At 40.2% G+C, this 21,117-nt stretch overlaps 1 protein-coding gene across 1 annotated transcript; it reads left to right on the plus strand.

The window, feature by feature from the left end:
- The first annotated feature begins 287 nt into the window (after positions 1-287).
- desma (desmin a) lies at positions 288-20,665 on the plus strand. Its single transcript, XM_060930196.1, has 9 exons — positions 288-915; positions 8,654-8,714; positions 8,846-8,941; positions 15,648-15,809; positions 16,056-16,181; positions 16,440-16,660; positions 16,832-16,887; positions 18,893-18,987; positions 20,250-20,665. Exons 1-9 carry the CDS (start codon positions 344-346, stop codon positions 20,289-20,291), a joined length of 1,431 nt encoding a protein of 476 aa, XP_060786179.1. The 5' UTR covers positions 288-343; the 3' UTR covers positions 20,292-20,665.
- Positions 20,666-21,117: the final 452 nt, after the last annotated feature.

Consider the following 21,117-nt stretch of genomic DNA (forward strand, 5'->3'; position numbering starts at 1 on the left):
TACTGTGACAGTCACTGAACACCCATTTAGTATAGAATTCTAGGCTTCAAACTTATAGACTTTCAAGTACCTGGGTCTAAGCCATCGTTCACCACCACTAACTCCGTCATGCTATCTCAGACACTTACTGGCATCTATCTACTCCACCTAACTACTGGAAACCCTATGACAGCTGAGTGAACATGGTGGGCGGAGGAGAGGGGTGATGTATGAGAGGGAGGGGGTAAAATGTGACCACGGCTACATATAGCAGCTTCCCTGGCCCCTGATCTTCATTCTATCCAAGTCTGTCTATCCAGTTGCTTTCTTTCCAGCATACACCCCACCCCATAACTTCACAACCATGAGCAAGACCTACTCTTCATCTGCTGAGACAGCCTCTTCCTACCGTCGAACCTTCGGCTCAGGCCTGGGCTCAACCATGTCCAGCTCTCTGTTTGGCCATGGCTCTTCTGGCTCATCCCGTGTTTCTTCCAGAGTCTACGAGGTAACCAAGAGCGCCTCTTCCTCCCCTCTTTACTCAAGCCTCCGTTCCGGAGCATCCTCCTTCGGCTATGGTGGTGGAGCTGTGACACGCTCCTATGCAGGTGTGGGTGAGAAGTTGGACTTCAGCCTGGCTGATGCTATGAACCAGGATTTCCTGCACACCCGCACCAACGAGAAGGCCGAACTACAGCATCTGAACGACCGCTTTGCCAGTTACATTGAGAAGGTGCGCTTCCTCGAGCAGCAGAACCAGGCTTTGGCTGTAGAGGTCGAGCGCCTGAGGGGTCGTGAACCCACACGCATTGCTGAGATATACGAAGAGGAGATGAAGGACCTGCGCAGGCAGGTGGACGCTCTGACCAACCAAAGAGCTCGCGTAGAGGTGGAGCGCGACAACCTGGTTGACGATCTACAGAAACTCAAACTCAGGTGAGAGAAATTTCAAAAGCTGATAGTTTGATGAGTCGCAAAAGATACACAGTTTTCTATTTTCTGTGGGGTCAGTGACAACGCTGCTTTAAACCAGTCACTTGAATGAAATAGCTCATTTTCTAAACTCACAAAATATGTTGATTTAAATCTTTACAATTTTATGCCGTCTAAATTAAATTAAAACTTTTAATAATACATGGCCAGGACTCCCTGGAAGAAGAGATATTGTACATCAATGGGACCTTCCTGGTAAAATAAAGGGTAAATATAATAATAATAATAATAATAATAATAATAATAATAATAATAATAATAGAAAAAAAGCATTTTGAAATATTTTACTTGGGAAGAGTTAAAAGGAGTTAAAAGTTTAAAATTTCAGGAATAAAAGTAAATAAATAATATGAATAAAACATTATAGTACTTTTTGAAACTATGTGAAATGTTTTGAATCTGTGAAAAAGTTCAAGAAACCCTGCTATATATTATATAAATTAAGTAGGAAAGCTATGCGACAGTATTCTTGTCAGAGATGCACCATTTTTCTAGAAAGGAGAATAAACTTGCGCACTTATATTTCCATCAGTAAACAGGTGATAACATCAACAAAATAGACTTCATGTAAAACTATAATGGTTAACACATTGGCACTTTTTCACCATAGAGGACACACATATAGAAGCGAGTTATTTATAAATCACGCTATCTGTTATCACCTAGATGAGGATGGGTTCTCCTTTGAATCTGGTTCCTCTCAAGGTTCCTCACATCCTCTCAGGGAGCCTTTCCTTGCCATCATCACTTCAGCCTTGCTCATTTGGGATAAATTTATAAATTCAAAAGGTTTAACATTTATGTACAGAACTGAAAGATTTCTGTAAAGCTGCTTTGTGACCATGTCTATTGTTAAAAGCGCTATACAAAAACAAACAAACAAAATTAAATTAAAGGTTTAATTAAAGGTAGACTGCCTTTCAGATTTTTCAAGTTTAGGTCATAAAAAGAATTTTCCCCGACACCCAATTATTTTTGTTCAGTGGACCAAAAGTTACTGAATTTGAATCACAGGCTTCCAATTTTATTCATTTTTTTTTAAATAGCGGCTAGAGATAATGAGATGAGAACAATTAATGAATTTAGGGCCATGTGGCCCTAAATTCTCCACTATTTTTTTCCTGATTCACCATGACCCAATTCAAGATACTATGTTATGCATCACGTGGTGGGCTTTCACACATTTGCGCAAGGCATTGTGGGATACAAATTTGAAACAGGAGAGAAAAATGGAGGACGTGAGTGTGAGAATGAAATGTTAAAGACTGACTACAGTAACAGAACACGAGAAGAAAAGACGCTATGTTATATACGAAGGAAAGGAAACGCGGGACCAAATTAATAAATATCAGTGGTCAGCGAGCACCTCGGTGTGATCAGCTGTTTGTTTAGCGACAGAATGATATAACTGTCAGTACACGGTCAAAGGTAAACCTATAGATGGCGGTAATGCAACACTGTGGATGCCAGCTGCCGTAAAACCCAAAAGAAGAAGGAAAAGAAGGTGGTAAACCTGCGCATGCGCACATGGACTTCCTCTGTCTGCTTGACTGCGCGAAGTGAGCGATTTCATGCACATTATTTGCTCGGGAATCCCCTCAAATTAAATAACTTCCCATCCACAGAATGGCCTGTTTTTTTAAATATTACAGAAATAAACATTTATCACAATGACCAAATTTGAGAGGGAACTAAATTTCACTGATTTCATGAAATCTAAAGGCCGTCTCGCTTTAATTGAATGAAATTAAGCAGAAAAATAGTCACCTCTGGAATCTACTGGGAAACAGATTATTTCTTCATACGTTGAGATTCCAATGTAACAACATCCTTAAAAAAAATGTGAGCATTCAATTAGCAGCGAATCATTTAACGATATGGAAGGCTGTTTTGAAGGACACGGTGAGTCTTTAGCCAAGTGCTAAAGCTTCTACGCTCCTCACTATAGTGACCTTTATTACACAACAGGTCTGGTTTAGACTGGAAACAAGCAGACTCTCTCCATAGCTCGTGTATGTGTGGAACTGAAAAAGGTGATACAAAAATGTACAATTTATTGTCGAGTTTATATTGTCATGGGAGTTTATATCTCGTGATATTCTTGAGTTTCTCCATAAAGGATATTTACTGTGGCCATAACAGTGAACTACAGTTATTTGAATTTAATGAAAATTTATGGTCTAAGTTACAGAATTTGACAGTAACATTGCCCAGATATGAGCAAAGACCTTCATGGTCAGATTCCTGGAATACAGGCACGCACACTTTCTAACAGCCACATCATATTTCATCATCAGAGTGCCTACGGAGAAGTTCAAACGTGTTATTTTTCAACAAATATTGCAGGAAAGCAATTTCATGTTAGCCTGTAGATATCTGTTTTGCACAGAAGATTCAATTAGCAGCTAAAGTCTTGGTGAAGGCTTAAAAAAAAAAGTGGGGTAAAAGGGCAAAAGCGCTGGACTCAATTCCAGCTGTTAAAATATTAAAACCGAGTGTAATCATGAATCCCAGATGGGGGGAGGGGGGCAGTAGGGAAACATTGAGAGTATTTCAAAGTACAGAGACTGTTCAAGAATTAAAGTGTGTAACAGACAGCGAGAGAGAGAGAGAGAGAGAGAGAGAGAGAGAGGAGTTGTGAATATCAAATCAGATAACTTTTATAGGGATGTTCTCTCGCGCTCACTGTTTCTGATGTATTCAGCAAAATTTTCCATCTGCTAGTTTTGACGTTATGACTCACAGGAGGGGCGGCACGGTGGTGTAGTGGTTAGCGCTGTCGCCTCACAGCAAGAAGGTCCTGGGTTCAAGCCCTGTGGCCGGCGAGGGCCTTTCTGTGCGGAGTTTGCATGTTCTCCCCGTGGCCGCGTGGGTTTCCTCCGGGTGCTCCGGTTTCCCCCACAGTCCAAAGACATGCAGGTTAGGTTAACTGGTGACTCTAAATTGACCGTAGGTGTGAATGTGAGTGTGAATGGTTGTCTGTGTCTATGTGTCAGCCCTGTGATGACCTGGCGACTTGTCCAGGGTGTACCCCGCCTTTCGCCCGTAGTCAGCTGGGATAGGCTCCAGCTTGCCTGCGACCCTGTAGAACAGGATAAAGCGGCTAGAGAAAATGAGATGAGATTCACAGGAGACTCTGAGGTGAGTTTTCAGAGCTTTACCTACTTATTTTTTTTTCAAATCAAACTGATTCATGGAAATAAATAACTATTTTAGAATATAACTGGAGTTGTTTTGATGAAAAATATTGACACCTTAGTGGTCGGAATGAGATTTTAAAAAACCTGAAGTCAGAAACGAGTGTGTCAATTTGAATTCAGTTAACTGTAATTGTTTATTGGATGTGGCTCACACAGTTTTTTCGAGGTTCGCCTTGAAAGCTGTGAATATTAATTGAAATAATCATCATTTATACTTTTTTCATATAAAAGACACTAGTAGGCCCTACTTTTGAGAAATACCGTACAAAGGCCTACAGAGCACAAAGATGGTATTAGAAATCTTTTATTGCTTTTTTATTTTGATCGAGAATGGTCGGTGTGAATGACATTTAATGCTTATTTATGCTGATTTTATAATTAACACTGATTTCTCTTTCTTTGTGATGTATAAATGAAGAGTTAAGATCAGCTTTACATTGCACAAATAAAGCCATTTGGTGAAACTTTGAAGGAAAGTGAACCGATTTAACATTTTTTACCTAATTAGAATAATTAATACTAATTAAACACCAATTTGCATAACTGGTTTTTACTAATTTTTAAAACTTTGTATTCAGTATACAACCATCTATATGCTGCCAATTTCCATGTATCCATCCATTATCTGTAGCCGCTTATCTTGTCCTACAGGGTCGCAGGCAAGCTGGAGCCTATCCCAGCTGACTACGGGCGAAAGGCGGGGTACACCCTGGACAAGTCGCCAGGTCATCACAGGGCTGACACATAGACACAGACAACCATTCACACTCACATTCACACCTACGGTCAATTTAGAGTCACCAGTTAACCTAAACTGCATGTCTTTGGACTGTGGGCGAAACTCACGCGGACACGGGGAGAGCATGCAAACTCCACACAGAAAGGCCCTTGCCAGCCGCTGGGCTCGAACCCAGGACCTTTTTGCTGTGAGGCGACAGTGCTAACCACTACACCACCGTGCTGCCTATTTCCATGTAAATATCTTGAAAAATAGAAAAAGTTCTTAAGAAAAAACATTTGATCTCATTGGTTAATGAGGCCCATTTTGGACCACGTGATCCTCATACAGAATATTATGGCAGTTTTTGAAAAATTAAGCCGTTTTTTCAATCTTTGATTTGTAATATCTCAAGAACGGATAAACGTATTTTAATTCTGTAACAGACAATGAGAGAGAGAGAGAGAGAGAGGGGATATGAACGAGTGGACCATTTTAACTCATGGTGTACAGTGACCACAACTGCAGCTCATATATGAAGCGTATATGATATTGGGAGTGTGGTTTGACTTTGCTCGAGTTGCTTTCCCAGCTGCAAGACGATCCAGTGTAATGTAACATGGCTCCTAGATTAGTAAGCTATTATTATCTTCCTTGATATACCCACTGCTCAGCACTGTGGAGAATTCTCATCTCCTAAAATACGCTTATCGCTCAACCTCCCTCAGTGCGAGTGTGTGTTCGGGGGGAGATGTGTGTGTGCGTGCGTGTGTGTTTGTGGACTGAGTGCATAGTACCCAAGGGAATGTAGGCATTAGAGTATAACTGCCCTACATTAACAATGATTCACAGTAAACCATTTGCAGGCTGGTACAAGCAGATGCTATTTCTAGGCATTGCTCAAGCAGAGTGGATCTCCGCATTAAGAGTACGTCCAAAAAGAGGAAGAATGAGGACTAGCTTGAAGAAATATATCATGCAGGGCTTTAAAAAAAAAAAAGCAGCGACACCTGTTAGTAAGTCTTAACATGGCACAGTGTTGCAGTTCAATCATGTTTCCAGGAGTGTAGCATGTACTTGAGTGATCAGCAATGGCATACCAATGGTCATGGAGTGACTCCTGCATCTGTCACTGAAGTATCATCAGACATAATCAGCATGCCAACAATGACACGCACGCAACCAGATATGTGCTAATCTCTGTGCGGCCATTTCAAAGGAGTCACAGACATCGATTTTAATGACCAGTGCAATTGTGTGATTCCACATTGGCTAAATGCCACACCCTCACTGACCTCTTTCATTGCTCATAGGTCACACCTTTAAACCCCCCCCCCCCCTTTTAAAAACCTTTTCCTCTATAAATGGAAAGCAACTGCATTTGTGATTAATGTCTTTTGAGGAAGGGGTGGGCAATATGGCAAAAATATCTTATCATAAAAATAAACTTGCATCCATTTATTTCAAGTGAAAATGATGCACTCAGTACATAAATACACTTTCACCTCCAACCAGATGCTTGTTACTGGGAGTAATGGTTCAGTGAGTCAGTATGCCCGAAAAGTGTATTGTGCATTACATTTTATACCACAGTGGTGTTGAATGCCTCATTCTGGTTAATCAGAAGTTGTTGATTAATTTTCTATAACAGCAGCTCTGACAGTAGCGTATGGTAAATCACGAGTTTGTATCCAGGGAGCGAGGTATTGTTTTTGGTCGGGTTTGTTTTTTGTTCATGATATTACGGGAAAATGGCTGGATCAATCTTCATGAAAATTTCACGATAGATGGGCTCAAATAGAACCTCCAAGTTTTTGGGGGTCATCTGGTCAAGGTCACCACAAAGGTCAAAATCGTTTTTGTTGTGGCTACGGCCTCAGATAGAGGCGTACAGCCACTACGTCATCATGCTGTAAGAATGTAACAATTGCACACTGCACATGCGGATACACATGTTCCGATTAAAATGGCCGGTGAGTGTATACAATTCGGTTCACCATTCGAAATAAATGGACTAAAGAAATCGCTTTCAGACATGTTTATGCTTATTACAGAGGGAAAGTGCGTTCTGCTGAGCTCTAGTGCCAGGCCATTTCAGGGAAATAAGAGTTTCGGTCATGGTGACAGCATGTGTATGTCAGCCTCGGTTCAGAGGTTTCAGTTTTGAAAACTGTAAGAGGTAAGAGTAGAATAATATAAAAGTACAGACACTTGGTATATTTTACTTCTGTGATTCTTAAATTGTTCATTTTTGGATTATGCTTCATTTTTGTGGCTACTGCCTCATAGAGTAAATATATATGCTATATTTAATGTATGGACATGGTATCAGAAAACTATTTTATTTCTAAGCAGTAGCCACATGTACCCATAGGGTACCTATTTTTTTCACGATATCTTCCTTCATATTCATCATAAGTGCTACCAGGTGAGGTTTGTTTTGCCTGGTAACACTTGTTTTAATATGTTATTATTTCTATAGCAACAAATAATTCCCAGGGGCTTGTCCATGGCACTATTTTTAGGAGATCATGAGTTCGAATCCTGGACAATTCCACAGCCATTCATGGCCAGGAGCCAAGGAAGTACGTGGCCATGCACTCTAGGTGGGAGGGATGGCATACTCTCTATCCCCTGTCAATCACAGTAACATGAGCCAACCGTGGGTATCTGCGAGTATGTGGAAGAGGGCAGTCAGCACGTTCCTCTATATATGTTACATTGCCCTCTGACACAGCATGAGCAGCAGTCTGAAAAGATTCATTTAGCTGGTTTCACATGTCTCAGAGGAAGTATGTATTAGCCTTTATCCTCCCGGCTTGGCAGCTGTCATGTGATAGGGGAGAGCAGGATTGTGAGAAGGAATTGGCAGATGACCAAATTGGGGAGAAACAAAAGAGGCTAGCTTACAGGGGATGGAATTTATTTATATATATATATATATATATATATATATATATATATATATATATATATATATATATGATGCTGATAGCCAACGAGGTGCATAGCACCGAGCTGGCTACAAGCCATGTACGCTGAAATTGAGTGGAATAACTTTTATTCTATCCACATTTCACTGGATTTTAAGAAACAGAGCATTTTTATTTTTTGCAAATTCGATAAATAAAAACTTTATGCAAAACTTTTGGCAAAATCATTTCCACTTAGAATGTAAACAAACCGGCGAAATGACAGTAGCAATTTGTGAAAAATGTGATGATTCTTGAAAAAAAAAGATGCATTCTTACCATCAAATACTTTTCTTACATATTTTTTTCTTTTCTTTGTATTTGTTGGGGTTTTGTTTTTGAATAGAGTTTTTATTTTGTCCTCGGTTGGTTCAGTAACACACATCACCATTTTCTTTTCTTCTTTTTTTGGCGGTTGGCAAACCAACTGAAAGGTGCATTACCACCACTGACTGGGCTGGAGTGTGGAACAGGAGATATTGGGGGGGGGGGGGGGGGGGGGGGACTATTCTTTTATTGATCTATTTCTGTTTCTTTTAAATACTTGACAAAGTGATATATCTGACTTTATGCACTCCGCCATTTTGTTTTTCTCTACTCTTGGTATATAAGGTGATATCCTAGTAGTAGAGTAGCCAATCAGAGTGTGTGATTGCTCATATCCAGTGAATGTGGATAGAATAAAAATAAATTATATACATCTCAAAGTGTTTGGGGTGTGAAAACATATGTTCAACCTCAAAAGCAAGCACATTTGAAGGTCACTGACCTCCATTTGTGTTCTTCTGCAGACTTCAAGAGGAGATCCACCAGAAAGAAGAGGCTGAGAATAACCTCTCAGCTTTCAGAGCTGTAAGTCCCCACATCCTGTTATAACGAGATGAAATGTTCATCTCTTAAAACTTTCAAATTTAATTTTTAAATGATTCATTTTTTTCATACTTTCATTGTAACTGCGCTTAAGCCATGTGGCTTTTCTGTAGGATGTTGATGCTGCCACTCTCGCCAGGCTGGACTTGGAGAGACGTATTGAGAGCCTTCAAGAGGAGATTGCCTTCCTCAAGAAGATCCATGAGGAGGTGCGTGTGCTTTTCAAATCATTCACTTCATCACAAATCTCATGTAGACATTAACAGACTATAAACAGTCTTGATCTGTTCTATTTCTGTCCAAATGTAAAATCACGTAATACTATATATAAAAGGAACCAAGTGTGCGCACGCCCCCATACCACACTTCCAAAGGTTAATGTCGTTCATGGTCTCTTCCTTTTTTTGTCTGACATTGAAGGGTAAAAATTTAGCTGTGTGTGTTTGTTTCTGTGCTCTGACAGGGAAGGGGCAGTGAAATGCACTGGAACAGATGTATTTCTATAATTAAACCAGAGATTCACACACAGCTGCGACACAGCAGAGCACGCACGCACAAAAAAAAAAAAGTCACGTCCCATGTTGTCTATTTGCACAGTGTAGTTTGATAGGACTAGTTTACATTAATCATCAATTAGCTTGTAATACTTGTTTTACTTATGTACTCATACTGCACTCATAAAAAGGTCAAATCTCCAGCCCTTAAAGTGCATATCACGGGTAAATTCAGGAGCAAGATCAATGTAATTCTCCTATTTTATATTAAACTTTGAGCAAATATCGGTCACATTTTTCGTAATTTTTTTTTACCTTGCTCAATACCAGAAAAATTCATTTGAAATCAAGCCATTTGAGGTGAATTGGTCCGCCTCTGAAAAAACTTGGCATTTGGATTTCCTGGGAAACATTGATTTTTGTGACGTCGCGTGCGGGATGCCTCCTTCTGAATCCTACGTCAGCGCTGGTTTGTTTATGAGAAAACGACCTGGTGGTTTTCTGCAAATTTCTTCAACATTATCACATAATTATTAAAATGGTTAACAGATGTATCGTAGGAGGGCGTAGCAACACCAATCTTGATGGGATTAGTACTCATCGTTTTCCACATTGCACTCAGTTGACAATTCCATATTTCAGTGCAAAATCGCTCGCTGCTAAACTTGGTCTACACAGGCTGTGCACTGAAACCGTGCAAAGCTCTCGCAGCCTGCTGGCGCTTCCGCAGGTGACGTCACGAATCTGGCTCCAGACTCCCTTGGGATTTTTCCAGACGTGTTTTGTTATTTTATTTTCTTCTGTTGTAGACAGATGGCCTTGTGCAAAATTACCCTTCTGGATTATATGCTTATAGATTTTTTTTTTTTACATTGATCACATTATAGAAGTTACACTGGAATGCTGGATCATCATCATATTAAATGTCAGGAAGGTACAATGTTAAAGGTTAAAGACCGAGCTCTGCAGGTATCCCCCTGTGAAAACACTTAAAGCTGAAACATTATACCCCTTTTGCACAAGCTGACACAGTTCCCTGAGGTCTTAATGATATATCTGTGACATGCTTTGGTCAAAACACCACAAGCATAAAACACCACAGCTCTCTTCTCACCTTCTCTAAACAGCCTGGTTCCAAACGGCCGATTTGAGCGTCTGTTTCTTTAAATGATAATGAGCCACTGCTCATCCCACCCTCCTCTACCGCTGGCCAATCAGGTAGCACTGTGCTAATGAATATTCATTCACAAGGGCAGTTCTCAAGTAACGAGTGGAGATACTCGGATGACAGGGCGGTATAATCCAAATTATTCTATCCACATTCACTGGATATGAGCAATTATGAGCAATCGTGCGCTCTGATTGGCTGCTCTACTACTAGGATATCAGCTCATATACCATGAGTAGAGAAAAACAAAATGGCAGAGCGTGTTGCTGAACTGACCGAGGATGAAATAAAAACTCTACTTGAAAACAAAACCCTAAAAATATCAAGTATTTAAAAGAAACAGAAAGAGCTAAAAGAATATGGTCGTCTCCCCCAAAAAATATGTCCTGTTCCACACTCCAGCCTAGTCGGTGGTGGTAATGCACCTTTAAGATAGTTTGCCAACCACCAAAAAAACCCTAAAGAAGAAGACCCCCCCCCCAAAAAAAAAAAAAACAAAAAACAAAAAAAACAGTAACAGTGGAATAAGGAATAAAAGTATTTGATGGTAAGAACTTTATTTTTCAAGAATTATTATTATAGCATTTTTCACAAATTTCTACTGTCATTTCGCTGGTTTGTTTACGTTCTAAACGGAAATGATTTTGTCGGACGTTTGGTATAAAATTTTTATTTACCGAATTTGCAAAAAATAAAAATGCTCCGTTTCTCAAAAACCAGTCAATATACCTGTAGATAGAATAAAATAGTTATTCCACTCAATCTCATCGTACATGGCAGATAGTTGATCCAAATCTGAACGGCTTGTTTAAGCACGTTTTCTAAAATAGGCAGCCCATAAGAAACCGACTGCGTTGTCTTATTTCAGTGTTTGTGGGTTGGTAGGCACTCCAGATACCTAAATGTATGTGCACAAGCACTGAAAAAGTGAGTATTTCATAATATGTCCTGTTTAAAGGGTCTATGGAGAACCATACAGTTCAGTGCTTCCCTAGTAAAAAAAAAAAACAAAAAAAGACATCCATATAGAACCATTCTATGGAGCTAAGAACTCTGAACTCTCCAAAGAACCCATTTTTTTTAGTAGTCTTAAAAAAAAAGTTCTTTTTTTTTCTTAGAGTATACACATTCATTATTTTTCTCTCTACATTGTCTTTGCATGTAGGCGTATCAGACGCTCGCTGTCCGTGCTGTGAAAATTGTGCATGCAGATGCTCATCTAAGTTTCCAAACCTGTCATTGCTTAACTCTTGAATATTTTCTATCGTGAATACAATTTAAAAAGCTTATAATTTCTGCTTTCCAAAGTAATTAATCTCGTTAAGATCTGTTCAGTACTGTGGGAGTAACAGCAGGTTAAAATTGGTACAACAGAGTACACACTCTGCTCGCATGACATCGGGAAACTGCCAGTGCTTTTCTTTTTGAGTCACGGGACAGCGGTCAGGCTCTCTCTCTCTCTCTCTCTCCTGATTGCTTTCCAAGTGGATTACTCGTGAATATCACATCACACACATCATCACATTATCTCTAGCCGCTTTATCCTTCTACAGGGTCGCAGGCAAGCTGGAGCCTATCCCAGCTGACTACGGGCGAAAGGCGGGGTACACCCTGGACAAGTCGCCAGGTCATCACAGGGCTGACACAGACAACCATTCACACTCACATTCACACCTACGGTCAATTTAGAGTCACCAGTTAACCTAACCTGCATGTCTTTGGACTGTGGGGGAAACCGGAGCACCCGGAGGAAACCCACGCGGACACGTGGGGAGAACATGCAAACTCCGCACAGAAAGGCCCTCGCCGGCCCCGGGGCTCGAACCCAGGACCTTCTTGCTGTGAGGCGACAGCGCTAACCACTACACCACCGTGCCGCCCCACTCGTGAATATCAATCAGATAACTTTAATAGGGATGTTCTCTCACTCCCACTGTTTCTGATGAAGTACTTAGGCAAAATTTTCCGTCTGCTAGTTTTGACGTTATGATTCACAGGAGACTTTGAGGTGAGTTTTCATAGCTTTACCTACTTATTTTTTCAAGTCAAACTAATTAATGGAAATGAATAACTATTTTAGAATATAACTGTAGCCGTTTTGATGAATTATATTGAGACCTTAGTGGACGGAATTATATTTTAAAAAACCTTAAGTCAGAAACACGAGCGTCAATTTCAGTTCCATTAACTGGAATTGTTTATTGGATGTGGATCAGATGTTTTTTTCCAAGGTTTGCCTTCAAAGTTGTGAATATTAATTGAAATAATCATTTATACTTTTTCATATAAACACCAGTAGGCCTGACATAGAAATACAAAGCCCTACAGAGCACAGAGAGGGTATTAGAAATAATCTTTTATTCCTTTTTTATTTTGATAAAGAATGGTCGATGTGAATGACATTCACTGCTTATTTATGCATATTTTATAATTAACATTGATTTCTCCTTCTTTGTGATATATAAATGAGAGTTAAGATCAGCTTTATATTACACAAATAAAGCCATTTGGTGAAACTTTTTAGGTGGGGTTTACATTAGACCGTATCAGCGGATCATCAGATTAACGTTTTTAAAACGATTAGTGTGCACACAGCAACACCAATACACGATTCGCCTGCACACAGCAACGCCAATACACGGATACGCTCGGCTCCGCAGGCATCCAGCGCTCCAAATCACTCCGCCCTGAACAGCGAGTGCCCTCTGGAGGGTGCGCACTCCAGCCCTGCGCAGCTCACAGAGCGCGCGAGTATAGCGCACGAGCAGTGATTTGGGACTGAGCTGCTGTGTGTGTGATCTCAGTGCATGTCGGGCATGCGCGTCACTTACCACTTGCAAGTGGAAGGATGGCAAGCCTAAAGACAATCATAACTACACAATGGGCAGTATTTGCATCAGTATTTGCAGTATTTTCATACTTTTATACTCTTTAATGAAAGGTGATACAAGGCAGAAGTCCGCGCCGTTTTTCAGCAGTCGCGTCACATGACCAATGCCAGCGAATCAGGAAGGTGGATGTCACAGTGACGTTGTCCAATGACGACGCCAGCTAGAGCTCAGCACAGCGTATTCTCAATGTTTACACAGCACCGGACCAGACACGATCTAGATTGAATACGTGGACCCTGGCGGATTCCCGTTTCCCAGCGTTTTAATGTAAACGGACAGTGCATCCGCGAAGAAAACGAGACAGATACGGTCTAATGTAAACTTGGCCTAAGAAGAGAGTGTACCGATTTAACGTTTTTACCTAATTAGAATAATTAATACTAATTAAACACTAATTTGCACAATTGGTTTTTATCACATTTTAAAACTTTGTATTCAGTATAGAACCATCTATGTGCTGCCAATTTCCATGTAAATACAACCCCAATTCCAAAAAAGTTGGGACAAAGTACAAATTGTCAATAAAAACGGAATGCAATAATTTACAAATCTCAAAAACTGATATTGTATTCACAATAGAACATAGACAACATATCAAATATCGAAAGTGAGACATTTTGAAATTTCATGCCAAATATTGGCTCATCTGAAATTTCATGACAGCAACACATCTCAAAAAAGTTGGGACAGGGGCAATAAGAGGCTGGAAAAGTTAAAGGTACAAAAAAGGAACAGCTGGAGGACCAAATTGCAACTCATTAGGTCAATTGGCAATAGGTCATTAACATGACTGGGTATAAAAAGAGCATCTTGGAGTGGCAGCGGCTCTCAGAAGTAAAGATGGGAAGAGGATCACCAATCCCCCTAATTCTGCACCGACAAATAGTGGAGCAATATCAGAAAGGAGTTCGACAGTGTAAAATTGCAAAGAGTTTGAACATATCATCATCTACAGTGCATAATATCATCAAAAGATTCAGAGAATCTGGAAGAATCTCTGTGCGTAAGAGTCAAGGCCAGAAAACCATACTGGGTGCCCGTGATCTTTGGGCCCTTAGACGGCACTGCATCACATACAGGCATGCTTCTGTATTGGAAATCACAAAATGGGCTCAGGAATATTTCCAGAGAACATTATCTGTGAACACAATTCACCGTGCCATCCGCCGTTGCCAGCTAAAACTCTATAGTTCAAAGAAGAAGCCGTATCTAAACATGATCCAGAAGCGCAGACGTCTTCTCTGGGCCAAGGCTCATTTAAAATGGACTGTGGCAAAGTGGAAAACTGTTCTGTGGTCAGACGAATCAAAATTTGAAGTTCTTTATGGAAATCAGGGACGCCGTGTCATTCGGACTAAAGAGGAGAAGGACGACCCAAGTTGTTATCAGCGCTCAGTTCAGAAGCCTGCATCTCTGATGGTATGGGGTTGCATTAGTGCATGTGGCATGGGCAGCTTACACATCTGGAAAGACACCATCAATGCTGAAAGGTATATCCAGGTTCTAGAGCAACATATGCTCCCATCCAGACGACGTCTCTTTCAGGGAAGACCTTGCATTTTCCAACATGACAATGCCAAACCACATACTGCATCAATTACAGCATCATGGCTGCGTAGAAGAAGGGTCCGGGTACTGAACTGGCCAGCCTGCAGTCCAGATCTTTCAGCCATAGAAAACATTTGGCGCATCATAAAACGGAAGATACAACAAAAAAGACCCAAGACAGTTGAGCAACTGGAATCCTACATTAGACAAGAATGGGTTAACATTCCTATCCCTAAACTTGAGCAACTTGTCTCCTCAGTCCCCAGACGTTTACAGACTGTTGTAAAGAGAAAAGGGGATGTCTCACAGTGGGAAACATGGCCTTGTCCCAACTTTTTTGAGATGTGTTGTTGTCATGAAATTTAAAATCACCTAATATCTCTCTTTAAATGATACATTTTCTCAGTTTAAACATTTGATACATCATCTATGTTCTATTCTGAATAAAATATGGAATTATGAAACTTCCACATCGTTGCATTCCGTTTTTATTTACAATTTGAACTTTGTCCCAACTTTTTTGGAATCGGGGTTGTATCTTGGAAAAATAGAAAAAGTTATTAAGAAAAAACATTTGATCTCATTGGTTAATGAGGCCCATTTTGGACCATGTGATCCTCATACAGAATATTACGGCACTTTTCAAAAAATGGAGCCCTTTTTTCAGTCTTTGATTTGTAATATCTCAAGAACGGATAAACACATTTTAATTCTGGAAAAAGTGTGTTGTTCTGCATTCAATTCTGAATTCAATGAGACCAGTTTCAAGCAATTTGGATTGAATGTTCACCTGATATGCCGACTGTATGTGCAGGAGATCCGTGAGCTCCAGAGCCAGATGCAGGATACTCAGGTCCAGATACAAATGGACATGTCCAAGCCTGACCTGACCGCTGCTCTGAGGGACATCCGCAGCCAGTACGAGGCCATCGCAGCCAAAAACATTTCCGAAGCTGAGGAGTGGTACAAGTCCAAGGTCTGTTATCCGAATACAAACAATCCTAAGCAAATATAATTATCTCAGCTCAATAAGGTCTGAGTAAATCAACGGAAAAGTCTGGCTTTAATTTATTTATAAATCTACAACTTCTTCCATTCAATACATCACTAAATAAGCACTGACAGATAGTGGTCGTGCCACTGATAGGTGGGACGTTAATGTGGAATGATAAGATGTTCTCTAGCAGCCTCACTGATTGCAGCTTATCTCTCCATTTCCCAGGTATCAGATCTGAACCAAGCTGTGAACAAGAACAACGATGCTTTGAGACAGGCCAAGCAGGAGACTATGGAGTTCCGTCACCAAATCCAGTCCTACACCTGCGAGATCGACTCCCTGAAGGGCACCGTAAGCCAGATTTAATTTCACTTTCCTCAGGAACAATCACCGGCGCCCACGTTAACACAAACATGAGCTCAGCCACAGTACACCTGGGTACTTATTAGCAGGTCTTTATGATGTTTGCTCAGGAGTTTGGTGGGTATTTACACACTGGCTGAAATGGAGAGAACCTCAGGACTGACATTATCAACTCCATTCTCTATGGAGTTGTTTTTATCAATCCTTTTTAACAGTTTACACCTCGTTTTTCTACTACGCATCTAGAACGAGTCTCTGATAAGGCAGATGAGGGAGATGGAAGAAAGGACGGGCCGCGAGGCTGCCGGTTACCAGGACACCATTGCTCGTCTGGATGCTGAGATTGCCAAACTGAAAGATGACATGGCTCGTCATCTTCGCGAGTACCAGGACCTCCTTAATGTCAAGATGGCCCTGGATGTAGAGATCGCCACCTACAGGAAGCTGCTGGAGGGAGAGGAGAGCAGGTGAAGAGGGGGTCAGGAAGACCCAGAGGAGAAAAACAAACATTCTCTTCTTTCATTAGAATATTTTCATTTTGTAAAGACTGATGAGGAAGATTTTTTATTAGTGCTTTTCTGTATTAACCCTTTTTGAGCCAGACATTATAAGCCTTATGTGCCATTTTGAATTTTCAGGATCTCTCTGCCTCCACAATCATATTCCTCCTTGAGCTTCAGAAGTGATGCCAGAGGTGAGCCCTTTATAATATTAATAATGATATAATAATTAAGTTATTCCACGAAATCGAGTCGTGCATGAGCTCTAGCTGACGAGCTATAAGCCATGTATGACGAGATTGATTGGAATAACTTTTATTAAATCCACATTCACTGGATTTTGAGAAACAGACCATTTTTATTTGTATTTTTAGCAAATTTGATAAATTAAAAACTTTATATAAAATGTCAGACAAAATAATTTCTGCTTAGAATGTAAACAAACCGGTGAAATGACCGTAGCAATTTGTGAAAAACGCGATAATAATAATACTTTTATTCCATATTTTGTTGCTTTCTTTTTTTGTGGTTTTGTTTTCGAGTAGAGAGGTTTTATTTCGTCCTTGGTTGGTTCAGCAACACACACTGCCATTTTGTTTTTCTCTACTCACGGTATACGAGTTGATATCCTAGTAGTAGAGTAGCTAATCAGAGTACATGATTGCTCATATCCAGTGAATGTGGATAGAATAATTTATAATATAATAATATCTACATATTATGTCGATTGACTACATCTACTCACCAACCCAGAGATTAAAAGAGAACTGAAGTCATCTTTAAACTTGCTTTATTTCTTAATTAACGTGTTATTTATTTACGTTTTCAGTTTTAGTAACCTTATATCATGACTCGTGTTGGCAACTAATTGCAATTAAATATTATACTTATCGGCCTGGGCGGCACGGTGGTGTAGTGGTTAGCGCTGTCGCCTCACAGCAAGAAGGTCCGGGTTCGAGCCCCGTGGCCGGCGAGGGCCTTTCTGTGCGGAGTTTGCATGTTCTCCCCGTGTCCGTGTGGGTTTCCTCCGGGTGCTCCGGTTTCCCCCACAGTCCAAAGACATGCAGGTTAGGTTAACTGGTGACTCTAAATTGACCGTAGGTGCGAATGTCAATGAGAATGGTTGTCTGTGTCTATGTGTCAGCCCTGTGATGACCTGGCGACTTGTCCAGGGTGTACCCCGCCTTTCGCCCGTAGTCAGCTGGGATAGGCTCCAGCTTGCCTGCGACCCTGTAGAACAGGATAAAGCGGCTAGAGATAATGAGATGAGACTTATCGGCCTATTCGGTTTTTAGCCATGTTCATTTGGTCCACGGCAGGCGTCGCTTATCTGCGTGATCTTCACCAGACTTGTGTGAGACTTTGAAACGTGAAGTGTCAGCGCCGCCATTTTTAAAACTGTTTTCCAAATGAAATATTGCACAAAAACGAGTTTAAATGACGATTACTGCCTACTTTTTTTCAAACTTTCCTGATTGCCATCAAAACAAACAAAACTTCCGGCTTGATTACATCAGGATTCGAAAGAAGGTGCGCGCGTTTGACAACGTTAGCAGATGTTGGTCACTTTGTTTTCCGCTGTACATTTTACTTCCATCCTACGATGTCTCGCACAGGTCTCAATGAATCTCGTTTATGGCCATTTAGCATTTTTCAAAACACTCATAACTTGCTATAGCAGTGACAAAATAGCTATCAAAAATGCATTTCCTACATTTAATAAAATGAGATAAACAGAATTTTGATAATAAAAATTTGCCTTCAGTTCTCCTTTAAACCGTCACCTGAATAGATATGAACTCCTTAAAATCTCCACTAGGGGGAGCAAAACCACTATTTCCTAACAAACCTGTATTCATAAAGAATTATAAAAGCATTTATAAAGCATCATCCATATCCATGACATCTTATAGGGACTAAGATAAGCCTGTTTAATGGTTATAAAGCACGAACCTATAATAATAATAATACACAACCTGCAGTACAGATAACATACAAGATCTTGGCATTATAAATAATGGCAAGAATCTTCGTATTGAGAGATATCATTATGTAATACATGATAAATACAGGATTCATAGGAAGTGTTAACCTATTACACTTATTGTGATGAAAGCGGATAAATGTGTGTCTCTGTTTAAATTCACATTCTGTAACATTATGTAGTTCAACAATCTAATCTAATGGTGGATGTTTCAGAGACCAGCCCAGAGCAGTTCTCACAGCCACGTTCCTCTGAGATCCACTCCAAGAAAACAGTTATGATCAAGACCATAGAGACCCGTGATGGAGAGGTGACACATGCACATACACTCACACCTCTCTAAAGTGTTAGTCATCTTTTCGTTCACATTTATGCAAACACCTAATTGCCGAAATCATCAGCTTGCTTATTTTTCATTCATCTTTAGTCTAAAACTTCTCATGAGGCAATGAGTGCCATGAGCGCTCAGTGTGTAAGTTCAGCAGCAGTTCCATTTTGTCTCCTTTCTCACGCCTCCTTCCGCACCTCCTAACTTTTCCTTAGAGAATCCAACCACTTTAATTTAAAACGTCACTGGACCCAACATACGCATCTGAAGCACTATAGGCCTGCAGCATCATTAAAATCCACTCAGTACTCATAATTAACAGTTATTCCACGAAATCGAGTCGTACATGACCTGATAGCCGACGAGGCGCATAGTGAGTCGGCTATAAGCCATGTACGAAGAGATTGAGTGGAATAACTGTTTTATTCTATCCACAGTCACTGGATTTTGAGAAACAGAGGATTTTGGGTTTTTTTTTTTTCCAAATTCGATAAATAAAAACTTTATACAAAACGTCCAACAAAATAATTTCTGCTTAGAATGTAAACAAACCGTCGAAATGACAGGAGCAATTTGTGAAAAACGCTATAATAATATTTCTTGAAAAATAAAAAAAAAGGATACGTTCTTACCATCAAGTACTTTTATTCCATATTTTGTTGCCCTTTTTATTATTATCTTTTGGGGTCGTCTTCTTCTTCTGAAGGGATTTTTGGTGGTTGGCAAACGAACTTAAAGGTGCATTACCACCACTGACTGGGCTGGCGCGTGGAACAGGAGATATTGGGCAGGGAGACAACTATATTCTTATACCCATTTCTGTTTCTTTTAAATACTTAATTTTTAGGGTTTTGTTTTCGAGTCGAGTTTTTATTTCATCCTCGGTTGGTTCAGCAACATGCTTCGCCATTTTGTTTTTCTCTACTCGCAGTATATGAGCTGATATCCTAGTAGTAGAGTAGCCAATCAGAGCGCACGATTGCTCATATCCAGTGAATGTGGATAGAATAATGGTGGTTGTTCTTGGAGAGTTTGCACAATTTATCGTTAGATTTTGAAGATTTACACTTGATTTATTCTTCTCCTCCAAGATAAACTCGACACACGTTGCTTTGAATTCATCTTAAACCACACCGTGTCAGTTCCTGCACTTTTTACCTTGCACAACTTCTAAATATTTTACTGACAATTTCACGCATCCTCCATGTGACCTGTGACTGATCTCCTCTTGTCTATTCTTGAAGGTCATCAGCGAATCCACACAGCACCAGCAGGACGTCATCTAAAACCAGAGAAGAAAGGCAAGATACAGAGCAACAGAATTTGATCCAGTTTGAAACATTTCCAAGCCACAAAGGCCTTCAATTTTTTTTAACAAGTGTCTGTGTGTATATATCAGTGATGCTATGACCCACAATTCCAGGCAGCTACAGAGGAACAAAGGAGATAAAGCTGAAAGTGTGCAAAGGCCAAAAGATTATGAAGAGGAAACTGTGGTAGTCATTTATTAGAAAAGAATGTCAAATGCTCAATCTCTGAATTTTGTCTGCAAGTGTGTGTGCGCTTTTGGGTAAGTGGGTCATATGTTCATCATGATTTACCGCATCCAATCATATGAGGCCTGCTAATTGATTTTCATTAAAATGAAACTTGAAACATGGTCAGTCAGTCATTGGACATACTGCATGATATGATCATACAAATGTCAATGTCTTAGCAACATGAGATAATGTTAATGGCTCACACATTTGGGAAGAGGAACTAGAATAAAAACCTGGAACATAAAATATTGTTTGCTAGAATTGTTAAAAAAAAAAAATTCCTTGGTGCTTGCTGGTGATTACTGATGGCCTCATACACCAGGGCTCATCAATCTTTCTCACCAAGGCTGCAGGATTTTATAGCAGCAATTAGGAGACACATAATAGTTGTGTGAAGGCAAAGATGAATGAAATGGACTCAGGTGTGGCTTTGGCTTGGCTGGAACGACATCCTGCATGCACACTTGTCCTTCACAAATAACATTACCATAACACACACACACACACACACACACACGACAAACAAGATCAACTGTGAGCTACTGTTGACTTACGTATCCCCCCGCTCTCG

Source organism: Neoarius graeffei, chromosome 9 (assembly GCF_027579695.1).
Source record: "Neoarius graeffei isolate fNeoGra1 chromosome 9, fNeoGra1.pri, whole genome shotgun sequence".
NCBI classification, from domain to species: domain Eukaryota; kingdom Metazoa; phylum Chordata; class Actinopteri; order Siluriformes; family Ariidae; genus Neoarius; species Neoarius graeffei.

What these genes read in the sequence shown, in the direction of transcription:
- desma (XM_060930196.1), top strand. Translation starts at nt 344, where the DNA reads ATGAGCAAGACCTACTCTTCATCTGCTGAGACAGCCTCTTCCTACCGT. An exon ending in ACCTCTCAGCTTTCAGAGCT is followed by an intron (nt 8,715 to 8,845) that starts GTAAGTCCCCAC and finishes GCTTTTCTGTAG; the next exon opens with GATGTTGATGCTGCCACTCT. An exon ending in CTGGAGGGAGAGGAGAGCAG is followed by an intron (nt 16,661 to 16,831) that starts GTGAAGAGGGGG and finishes TTGAATTTTCAG; the next exon opens with GATCTCTCTGCCTCCACAAT.